Source organism: Lissotriton helveticus, chromosome 4_1, assembly GCF_964261635.1.
Source record: "Lissotriton helveticus chromosome 4_1, aLisHel1.1, whole genome shotgun sequence".
Classification (NCBI taxonomy): Eukaryota; Metazoa; Chordata; class Amphibia; order Caudata; family Salamandridae; genus Lissotriton; species Lissotriton helveticus.
Window position 1 is genome coordinate 1212397952 of NC_136063.1, and position 12219 is coordinate 1212410170.

At 46.1% G+C, this 12219-nt stretch overlaps 1 protein-coding gene across 2 annotated transcripts in view; it reads right to left on the bottom strand.

Annotated features, from left to right (window-relative positions):
- The window catches only part of PHLPP1 (PH domain and leucine rich repeat protein phosphatase 1), a 651577-nt gene that overhangs the window by 393266 nt on the left and 246092 nt on the right, over positions 1–12219 (bottom strand). For both annotated transcript variants that reach the window (XM_078687772.1, XM_078687773.1), the window contains exon 3: positions 7649–7774. In XM_078687772.1, coding sequence (XP_078543898.1) covers positions 7649–7774 — 126 coding nt within the window. The remainder of the gene's footprint in view (positions 1–7648; positions 7775–12219) is intronic.

A 12219-nucleotide genomic window follows, 5' to 3' on the forward strand; every position in this document is an offset into this window, starting at 1 on the left:
ATGTGCATTTTAGAGTGAGGTTCCAGGCCGCGTCCAGTCAGGATACTGCTCAAAAGGAGGACTGAAGGCCCCTTAACCTCGGCCTTTCTTTGGCCCAGCTGGAGGTGGAAAGAAAAAAGCCACCCTCCCTGCCTGCTGTTGCTGCTGCGGGGAGTGGAAAGCAGACAAAGTGCAGACACTGCTGAACGTGTCCGGTGTCTGGAAATTACACCAGGACAAGTTCAACATATTTCTGTGGGGCTCACCTGTTTAGCAGGATGGACGGTGTACACCCTGTGAAAATAAAGGCAGACGCATTGTGCTTGTGACTTGTGCTCGGTCGACTTCATTCACACAAGATGGATCTCCAGCTCTGAAGCTTACTAGATTTTCGACTTTGAAAGGTTTTGGGAAGTTGTACGGTGTGCTATTTAAACGTTCTTGCTATACCAAGGTCTAATTCATGCAAATGTACCTAATGTCTACTGCTGCTACAAAGAAGAAATATATCTACATTGGAATTAAGGTCTACCCCCCGCATGTGTTCTCCTCGCACCTAGCCAGCCAAAAAATAAATAAAAAATAGCAGGTCCATCTCCCTAATTCCATCAAAGAAACATCGGAATACTGAATTAAGAGTGAAACGGGTACCTGTGTTAATGTGTTTAAAGTTCAGTGGGCAGGCAAGCCTGTGCAGAGGAAACTTGCAGAATGAATTTCATCCACCCTGTACTATACCTTCTGAGCACGTATGATTCACAAGTGCAAAGCGTTGAAAGCGACCAGCAGTTCTTTACTTTTAACGGTAAAAGGCAATAGGTTTGCCATACAAGCAGTAGCAGAGTACTACCACGTATTAGCCATCTCAACAAAGGTGTCGGGGCTTGAAATGGAATGGAATAAAATACCCCATTTGGCATGCACCCATCCGGGGTACATATGACACCTTCCAGTAACCCTCGATCACAGGTGTTCAGAAGTAGTACACACATTCCCCCATGTGAATAGTACAACAGTTTCTTAGGTTTTACTGCTTCTCTAGCCACTCCAAAAGCTGTTCCTAAAGGAAAAGTAGTAGTTAACTGTAAACCAACATTTCAAAATAATCATTTCTATAAAGGCATGAATTTATGAATATCTCAAAACACACAGGTTCCAAGACCAGAACTACTGATCTGCTGTTCATCATCCACTTACATTGTGAGCGGCAATCAAAGTTCAATATCGTTCAACAGTATTTTCTTGGTACATCAGCACCACACTATACAGCACTAGTGAAACCATAACCAAGCTTCAACAAATAAACGCAAGGTGCACCAAATGGAGATACGTCAATGTCCACCAACAACAAAACACAATAATAGTAGTAGGACAAATGTTTTTAGGAGAAGATTCCGGACCCAACCACTAGATAGCGGAATGATGCACATCATGTGAATCCTGAAAATTATTGATGCTGCAAAACTACACAGTCACTGTAGAAGTTGGGTGTGTGAAAGTTCTTCCTTGCAGTATATGTGCTCTGTTCCACCACTCTGTCTCTTCCTCTATCTTCTACGTGACAACCACCAGATCTTCCCAACTCCCTGTTGTGTGTGACCATTGATTTGGTAACCATTCCTGAAATGGTCTTATGTGAAGTGTTGTGTTGGGTATTAACGTAATGCAAGAAGCCATCATAACCATCAGCTTCCGTAGCCTCTTCACTGTCAGTTACCCACTTCTGGTACAGTTGTGTCTCCTTCAGAAGTGCTATTAGCCTCTTCTTGCATGGAAAATCATTCCCTTGTATTGAATTTATTCTTGCACCCAAGAATATGTTCTCCTGTGCTGGTTCGGGTGAAAACATTTCTTTGCAAACTGAGAACCCAGTTGAAACATTGTTTTCACCTGTTGCATGTGCTCTTTGCAATTTTCTATGAATCTGCTCTTACCAGCCAGTCGTCCAGATAGGAACAGATGTGTATTCCCTGCCTCCGCAGGTGTGCGGCCACTGTTTCTAGGCACTTTGTAAATACTCTTGGTGCTGACTATTTCAAAGGCCAGTATTTTGAACTGGCGGGGTTCTTTGTTTACAATAAATCTGAGGAATTCCTTGTGACTTGCTTTCATGGGAATGTGTAAATATGCATCTTTTAAATCTATTGTGTCCATATAACCCCCCAGTTTTTTTTGCAGTATAACCTCTTGTATTGTAGTCATCTTGAACTTTTGAGTCCTTATGAATTGGTTTAAAAACCTGAGATCTCGAATTTGTCTGAGCGACCAATCTACTTTTGGTATTAAGAAATATGTTGAGTAGTTTCCCTTGTTACTTTCTAGTCTTGGGACTAATTCATTAGCCTCTTGTCAGCATCTCCTCTACTTCCTTCAGTAGGAGGGCTGTTTCTTGTTTTGAATGTACCTTTCTTCTTGGACCTTTGCTTGGAAGTCCTTTGATTAATTCTGTGCATTATCCACATTGTATTAGTTTTACAACCCATTTATCTGTGGTGATATTTTTCCACACTTGGAAGAAATTCCGTAATCTGCCTCCTACTGGTGTGGAGTGTAGAAGCTCTTGTATTCGAAAACTTGAAGCACCTGTTGAAGGTTAGTTGAGTGTCATTCATGAACTCTGAAGAGTCACTTGCTTGCTCTGTGGTTGTCCTCTTCCGCATGGACGTCCACGAAAGGACTGTTTACCTTGTTGATACTGCCAGCCTTGGCATTGCTGTGTGTTCCGACTGGCTACCTCCCTGAAATGACTGCATTTTTGGCGAGATGTTTCTGCCTGGAAGGAACCCCTTACTGTAAATCTTCATGACGGTATTGATCCCCTGCACACGTTTCCTCTGAACAGCAGAGCCCCCATTGACTTTGCAGTATCATTATCCCTTTTCAATTGATTCAGGGTCTCGACCACTGCACTCCTGAATAGCTGTTCTCCACTGAAGGATGCATTTAGTATATTCGTCTCTCTATGATACTTCTCTGCTTTCCTAATGTTTCTGCTGCATCCAATGCCAATTTTGAACAGGTGTCAGCGATGTTCATACCATCCTCCACCTGGTGTGCTGCCTTCCTTTGGTACTGCTCTGGGAGAGGTTTTATTGAATCCCCAATTTTTTAACAATATTGGTAGGCATGGCAATTTAGCAGTGCATTGTACTTTGCAATACGTCATTCAGTTACAGCCTTTTCACCTTTCGTCCGATGAGGGTCATTCTTTTGCTCTCCTTATCTGGAGGCAGACCTGTGGTGCTTGGGACATTGGCTCTTTTCCTGGCTGTAGGTGCAATTATTGAATTTGCTGGGACAGTTCCTTTGATATAACTTGGGTCCTTAGAAGAATGTTTCTACTTCTTTTCTGCCACAGGAGAGGCTGCCTTGCATGTAAGCTGGGTCTTTGAAGACCTCCTTTCCATGATCTAAGACACTTGGGAGCATTGGTAAAAATTGGCTCCGTGACTCTAGGCAGGGGCGTTTCTAGTAGAAAGCACGCTTGTTATTTTTCTTCCAGCTGTACTCCATATCGCTCCTCTGCCTTCTTTATTACCAAATTATATATAACAGTATCATCAAGTGGTGGTGGCCTTGAAGGTATGGGTCTACCCCTTCTACTGGCGAGTCTGTTTCCAGATCTTGTCAATCTATCACCTGGCATTATGAAGCATCAGAACCCTGGAAATCTTGTTCTTTCTCCTTCTCTTCGACTATTTCTTATTCTTGGTCTCCTTGAGGTTCAAAAGTTAGAGGTGTCGCTAGTTTCTCAAGTTCTTCGTCCCTTTGCTCCTTCAAATTCGAGGACTTGTTCAGGATTCTGGATTTTTTTAAAGACTTTTTAAGTCTTTCTTCCTTTGAAGGATATTGGCCATTTCGGCCTCGAGTAGTCTTCTCTTTTTTTACATCTTAGGCTCTTGTTATTGGTTGTCAAGATCCTCATCTATTCGTTTTGTCAATGAATCTTTAGAGGATGTGTTCGTCGAACCGTGTCGTTCAGTCTTCGACCTCATGTTTCAACGTAGATGGTGTCCCTTCTCGACCATCTTTCCAAGTCTTAGATTTTTCAGGGGTCTCTACCACTGCGGTGTCCTTTCCGAAGGATCCTAGGGCATTATTATCTTTGGACATGCTTGCGGTCATCAAGTGCTTGGACACGACTCAGTTTGAACCCTTACACTCTGTGTCTTAAGGTCTGCAACAAGACACGAAAATCAGAGTCCCTTAGCTCAGATTTCAACATCTTTTTTCCCTTTTGTTCGGCATCCACAAGCTGGATGTTGGCCTCTAGGTCCCCTTCTGGACCTTCGGCAACGTTCTACTCCTCGTCGCTGGATAGATCTAAATCTCAGAGGCATTGTGTGATGTTGGCCCTGTATTGTATGGTGGGCTATTCTCTGTTGTCTTACCCTCAGAGTCTTTGGGGCATACACTGAACAAGCAGTAACAATCTTTGCTACAGTGAACTAGCGGCAAGCAGAGGTTTTTCAGATTTTCATTAACTTTCTTTTTCAAGTGGTCGGAGATTCTTATGCATGCATCTAGACCAATGGCGGGAAAAAATAAAATCTGAGGATGGCGATCAAAGGTGGGAGCTTCCGGAGGAAGCAAGACAACATCACAAGGAGCACCAAATGGAGGTACGTCTGCACCCACCAACCACTAAACAAACAAGCATTCAAAATACAATAGGTCTCGCCTTTAATTAAGTTAAAGCCATTTGCTCTGCTCATGGTATTGTATAGCTAAGCAAAATGGCTTTAACTTAATAAAAGGCGAGACCTATTGCATTTTTAATTCTTGTTTCCTCTCCAGCGCTGACAATTTATTGCCCAACTCCAAAACTTTGATGCGAGAGCCGCATGGAGCGGGGTGGGGCCAAGCGATTCAGTATGGCTCTCAAACCCATGCCTCCTGGTACCATTGCACCACTGTACTAATGGCAGCCACGCCCCTGAGCGCACGCCCTGGAGTATTAATAAAAGTAGTTTGTTCCGAGAAACGTCACATTTTATTACTTTTTTTCTCTTAATGTATGTCAACCTAGCAAATCACAGAGACGGGTCTCCAGACACTGCAGAGCTCCCTTGTATTTGAGGAAGACTCGTAATCGAATCATCAGTCACGTGACCATTGATTACCATTCCCATGACTCACTTCACCACATCTCATTTTAAAAGATTTTTGGGAAGCGCTGCAAGGGCATTTGTCCTATGCAGCCACCGCAGTACTCCCCTCTCTCCCTCCCACGGACCTCAGCAGGTAGTAAGTCACTGCTGCAGTGCCGGACTCTTGCTTCAGTTGATGTCACCAGTAATGGAAGCTTTTTGGTGCCAGACTCTAGGCAGATGGATAGAAACACATAAGCATTCATTCATCTGGACAGACGTTAAAGACCCCCAGGCCACTGGGGCTTGGATTAAGATGTACGAGCCACGCCTTGCAGTCAGCTCTGGGTGAAAACACGAGGAGCCTCGCTTGGTCACCAGAGAGATGGTCAAACGGCTTCAGACTGTGTCTGTAAATTCATGCTAGCGATGGGCTCTGCCCCCCGCCCTCCACGTGGGTCGGTTTGCCCGGGTTGTGAGCTATGCGCACTGTTTGCGCGGCCAAGAACAATGACATTGCTCAATTGAACTGAAGAAATGCTCAAAGAAGCTTTTTGGTTACTTGCACATTTCACACTCTGTATACTTAATGACCGAGCCCAGACCCTTTCCTACCAAGAATGGTCATAACTAACACTTCCACACTAAATGAACGGATGTCCCAACCCTCAGTATTGATCCAGGACGACACATGGAATGACAGTCACGTACGAGGACGCGCAGATATTTAAACTGCATCACACATGGCAGGGCAATAAACACTGCATCCAAGTGTGCTGTCTGAGGGAGTCTTTCCGAGGTATTTTAAACACTGAGCGGGTCTGCGTTTTACACCGAGGAAGAAGAATTTCTGGGAACAGCCGCGAGCCTGATGTACTATCGGTCAGAGTAAATATTATTAGCTCTTCATTCCAGCAGAGACACTTAAAAAGTAAAACAGCAAGTTGATTTAATGGAGGAGCTCGTAGCCCGAAGCCTTCTAAACCCCGAAAAGTGTGTAAATACGTGAGTAGCAATAACATTTTCTTTAAATGTATTTGAAAGCATTTTCAATAAGTGGGAAACTTCTGCAGCCGAACACTTTACATGCCATCTATGATAATACGTTCAAGTAAACAGATTGAATGCCTTGACTGTAAAAGGCGTAATGTAGCTATAGATACTGGAGGAAGACAAGTGCTCGCCAGACACGCAGGCATCCGCTATTTATTTTTGCATCGTGCTTTCAAAAGTGAAAGCACGATGCAAAAATAAAGACGTGGGGCCATGTCTTTTTTTGTCCGGCCCAATCAGAGAGCCGGACTGGGGCGTGCAAGGCAGCGTGACGAAGCTTCTGATAAGAAACTTCATCACGACAGCCGTAATGCAGGCGACCGAGTCCTTGGGGGACGTCCAAAAAAGCCAAAGGGCGGCAACCAAAATCCCTCCTTTTCAATGGGAAGCCAGCGTTTAAAATAAACGCTGACCCTACCCAATGAAAATCAGGGGCAGGGCTCGAGTCCCCTTCTTGAAACTGACTTGTTGACTATAGCTATCACAGGCGAGGAGCGCATGCGCGCTCCAACTCCAGGCGAGACCTAAAAATAGTAGAGGGACAAAAGTTTTGGGGCGAAGATTCCAGACCCAACCACAAGATGGTGGAATAATGCACATCATGTGAATCCAGCAACGGTTCATGCTGCAAAACAAGCGTATGACCAGTAAGTTTTGAATAGTTGTCTATCTTCACAATCACTGCTAAAACCAAGGCCTGCTCACTATTGGTTGTGTTTCATGTAACAGAGATTGGCTAGTCTGCTGCAAAAGAGTTTGCTCCCCCCCCCCCCCCCCCCCCCACCGTCCCCCATGTCAGCATCAGTAATAAATGACAGGCATAGGGATTAAAGTTGCCCATAATCAGCCTGTGGCAATGCCCCTTTGAAATGGAAATGTCTCCTTGACATTGATCAGGCACTGAAATACCCATCTGAGGGATGAGTATTAGAGAAGCATCCAAGCCCCGGGCAAGAACACAAAAGGGCCCTGGGATGCAAACACTGATGTGTCCAAGACTTTTCAATTTTACAGAAAGGGCAAAAGACAAGCAGTTTATAACGGGAAATCTGCTAGGTTGACACACTGCTGCAGGTGAAACATCCAGAGTGAGTGACAGAATGTGGTCTCTCAAACCTTTGCTCATAAAGAAGTTAAACAAATGAACCGCAGTGGCTCCTTCAGTAACCATCACATGCTGATCTGATGGGCTGAGATGACCAACCGTGCATCACATTTCTAAGCCACAGGGAAAAAACTAGCTAATACAGAGGCAATGGCAAAAAGAAAACAATGCACATTAATGCTGAAAATGGCATTTAGGCACCCATTATGAGTCTCATTTGTAAAATCTACCTTTAAAAAAATATTTATAGGACAATGCATAGATCTAGATGATCCTTTTAATCAAGAGTTACATTCTTGTCAGACATGCAGGAAAGTTTAATCCACACATTTAAACTTTCTACTTCTATCAGTTTTGAAACTCTAAATGTTCGTCATTTTATTTGGTCAATCAGAGTTTCATCCTCACTTCAAGCCCTTACCTTTGACGTTTGTCGGAGCCACCTCAAGTATTCCGTGAAGGTGTCAAAGCAAATGTAATACGTCTGGCTCTGAGGTCCTGAAGAGCTGAAAGCTAAACAGTGCTGGTGCTTTTTCACTTCCTCTACCTACAAGATAACAAAAAATAATAATTTTGAACCTCATCAGTAGAAAAAGCTTGGTCATATGAGTGACTGCAATGTTGTAATACAACCCTGTAAATTAAAAAGAAATACAATTAAGTAGCTACACATTTATTAGTCTTCGAAAGTTTGAAAGACTGGCTTAAGCCATCAGAATTCAAACCAGTGACTACAGCTCACATACAGACTGTAGGAAGCCAATGTTACAAGTGATGGTAATATGACAGCAAAAAGGAAAACAGAACTGTGTTGACTATACCAGAGACACTACCCATTCGTACTCAATCAGGATGAAAAAGTGAGTACTTATATTGAAATTGCATGTTAAGTTGGTATTGAGGGAAGTTGTACATTAGGGCTGTGATTAGTCTGCTTACTGAGGAAGAGCTAGTATGGTCAGTTCAAACACAATCTATTTAAGTCAAAATCTTGTGCTGAGATTGTACAACCCATCCACGTGACCAGGAACTGTTTTAAGAATTGGGTGTGCCAGCCTTTAATATCAGTATTAGTTTTACACCTATTCTTTCAGAGAGGTCATTGGATCTTTTAAGCCCCAAAGAGACATCGACAAGCACAGAGATAATCATTAGACCAGGGTTCTTCAATCTGTGGGGCGCGCCCCCCTGGGGGGGCGCGGCACCATTCCAGGGGGGGGGGGCGCGGGCTCCACTACGATCTTCCCTTTGTGCCCGTTCCTTTGTCTGGGTGATTCTCCCAGGGGGGGGGGCAATTCACGGAGTCAACAGCTTCGGCTGCGGTGCGAGGCAGGGGTCTCTTCTGCTAAAAACGAAAGCAAACAAACAGACACGCTTTCAGTTTTAGCAGAGGAGACCCCTTGCCTCCCACTGCAGCTGAATCTGTCAACTCCGTGAATAAGCCCCCTCCTGGGAGAGTTAGCTCTTCCCAGAAGGAAGAGAAGGTTTCGCAGAGGTTTTGAGGCACAGGCGGGGTGGGCTCTGGCCCAGGGCCCCAGCCTTTCAAGGAGGGTGGAAGTGAGGGGGAGTTGGGGGGGCGGGAGTCCTTCAGTTATTTTGGGAAGGGAGAGAGAGGTTGCAATCCGGGTTTGGGCCATGAATCGGGACAGTGGGCTCTGGTCTGTGGTCCTCAACTCATGAGGATCTTTGTGTGGGCACCGAAGTGTCAGTGTTCAGGGATGTTGGTCTGCAGATTCGAATTTGAATCATCAAATGTGTGAGGAATCTCGGGTGGAGCCGGCCACCAGACGTCCGTTATGTTGCCATGTGGGTGAATAGATGTATGGGTGACATGGTGGATGTGTGGGTGACATGGTGGATGTATGGGTGGGGAGTGGATGGATGAGTGAGGGGATGGATGGTGAGTGAAGGGGTGAATGGATGGTGGGAGAGAGGATGGATGCATGAGTGGAGGGATGGATGGGAGTGGATGGATGTGTGTATGGTTGGAAGGGTAGATGGACGGGTGGAGGGGTGGATGGATCAATGAAATGGTAGATGGATCAATGGGGGTGGATGGTTGATGAGTCGGTGGGTGGATGGATGAGAGAGGTGATGGATGGATTGATGTATTGATGGGTGAAGGGGTGAATGAATGGATGGATGGATGAGTGAAGGGGTGGATGTGGGGATGGATGGGTGATTAAAGGAGGGTGGATGGATGGGGGATGGATGGAGGAGTGAAGGGGTGGATGAGTGGTCAGTGGATGGATTCATGAGTGGATGAGTGGATGGATGAGTGGGTGGATGGGTGAAGGGTGGATGGAGGGATGGGTGGCTGGGTGAGGGGGGAATGGAGAGAGAGAGGGGGAGGATGGATGAGTGAGGACATGGATGAATGATTGGCAGAGTGGATGGGCAGGTGTGTGCATGGATGGGTGAGGAGAGGAGCATGGAGATGGATGGGTCAGAGAGTGCATGCATGAGTGGGGGGGGAGGGTGGAGAGCGGGGTGGATGGGTGGATGGGTGGATGGTTGAGTGGGGGGTTGAGTGGGTGGACGGATGAGTGACTGGGTGGATGGATGAGTGGGTGGGGGGATGGCTGGATGGGTGAGAGGGTGGGTGGTTGGATGGATGAGTGAATGGATGGATGGGTGGAGGAGTGGATGAATGGGTGGAGGAGTGGATGAATGGGTGGAGGAGTGGATGGATGGGTGGAGGAGTGGATGGCAGAGTGGAGGAGTGGATGGCAGAGTGGAGGAGTGGATGGCAGAGTGGAGGAGTGGATGGCAGAGTGGAGGAGTGGATGGCAGAGTGGAGGAGTGGATGGCAGAGTGGAGGAGTGGATGGCAGAGTGGAGGAGTGGATGGCAGAGTGGAGGAGTGGATGGCAGAGTGGAGGAGTGGATGGCAGAGTGGAGGAGTGGATGGCAGAGTGGAGGAGTGGATGGCAGAGTGGAGGAGTGGATGGCAGAGTGGAGGAGTGGATGGATGAGTGGGAGGATAGCTTGGGTGAATGGTTGGATGGATGGATGAGTGGGTGGATGGGTGGACGAGTGGGTGGATTGGTGAGGGGATGGATTGGGTGAAGGGATGGATGGATGATGGATGGATGGGTGAGGGGGAGGATGGAGGGATGGATGGGTGAGATGATGGATGGAGGGATGGATGGTGGATGGGTTTGCAAGTGGTTGAAGGGGTTTGGATGGGGATGGGGCTCAGATGGAGGGACGGAATGAATGGTGGGGGAGTTGGTGGATGACAAGGTGTACATGATGGAAGGGGAGGGTTGTGATGACTTCCTTTGCTTTCTTGGTGCCATGGGAGTTGTGGTTCAGAGTGGAAGGTATTTGAATTGTTTGGCTGCTCCCTTGCCTATGTGTTACTGTTCTGTATTCTATGTGTGCTCATGTGTGAGATCTATGCATCATGCGTGTGACATTTTGCGTGACGTCCAGCTGCTACTTGAATGAGGGGCCCCCATGGGCAAGGTTGGGTTCCATGTTTTGGGTTCCGCTTGGTGAAGCACCCATGGTGTGTTCCCTATAGTGGGTTCATCATGGCGGTCCTCCCTTTGGTTCACTTGTGCATGGTGCTTTACATCCTACAATGTATTTGTTTATTTGTTGGGGAGTTTGTGAGATTGGGTTCTCAGCACTTGCAGTGTTGAAGACTAGGTACCGTTCAGGACTGGATGTGGAGCACAGCCTGAGGATGGCAGTGGCAGGGATCCACCCACAGATTGAGAGTCTAGGTGTGGCTGGCACCGGCACACCCGTCACATTCATGTTGGTGGTGGTGTTGTTGATCTGTGTCCTGTGTAAGGCAGAGCATCCTAGTGGGGAGAATTTGCGCACATTTTGTCTTGAAGGATTGTGTTATGAGATGTGTGGTACGCCTCTGTCGTTTCGCCACACCCACTCACAGGCCTGCAGTTTGCTAGGCACTCTTGTTGTGTTGAGCATTGTTTGCCGGATATGACCCGTGGTGTGCGCGTGGCAGTCGATCATGTGGTGTGCCGGATTCCCAAGGTTTCTGTCGGGTGGTGGGGGGGCCCAACATCTGGGGGAATTCAGCTGGGGGGGCTCAACCTGGAAGAGTTTGAAGACCTCTGCATTAGACTGACCTAGCGATGGAGCTGATCTTGCCCTTCCCAGACCTCATCTGGTGGTGATATGATGGTACGGTAACATCATATATGTCCCGGCACTGTGTGGCAAATCTCAATCCAGACAGACTGAGTAATTACTCAAAACAGCATAAAAAGGACAACAAAGCCCCCTACTATGAAAAGGGAATTTGGGGTCCTCGTAATGTTAGCAACAAAAATTGGCCATTTACAGCCACAGAACGAGCATCATCCGGATGTTCCAATGCTACATTTAAGCTAGATAGCCATCTCATACCTAAAATAATGCAATAAGGAAAACCAGAAGCAAGAACATAGGTTTCATGCATCCCACCTGTCTCTGCACAAGATACTGCCATCACTCACTCAGAATAGTGTGCGGGAGAGAATATATGCAACTTGGAAAACACAGGATCTTCATTACAGACCAATCAAATTGATGATCAATGTATTGGATACACAAAGCACACAATGCGGTCTTAAGAATGAATAAAGCACCTAAGCAAACAGAGTACTGATTATTTCAAATGGATCTTAAAGGAAGAAGCACACGATGGCCTACAGGTGCCTTCTAACTGACTGGGGAAAATGCAGTGTGGTTGCTAACATCAGGTGCTAGTTAAGCAGGTTAGCCATCCTAGGAAGAAGGTTAACTTTAGAGCAACAAGCTTGAAATCTGACCACCAGGATGTGGTTGATTTCTTGCAAGTTCAGGAAGGAATATAAATGCACATGGCATTTAAAGATGCATCAGCCTATGAATATTACAAGCTTAGCTTGATTATCGCTGAGTAAGTTTCATGTATAACGGGTAATTCAAACTTTAAGAGATTATAAAAACAAGGAAACAACATTATTTGGTGTGCTAACTTAAAGACAAGACA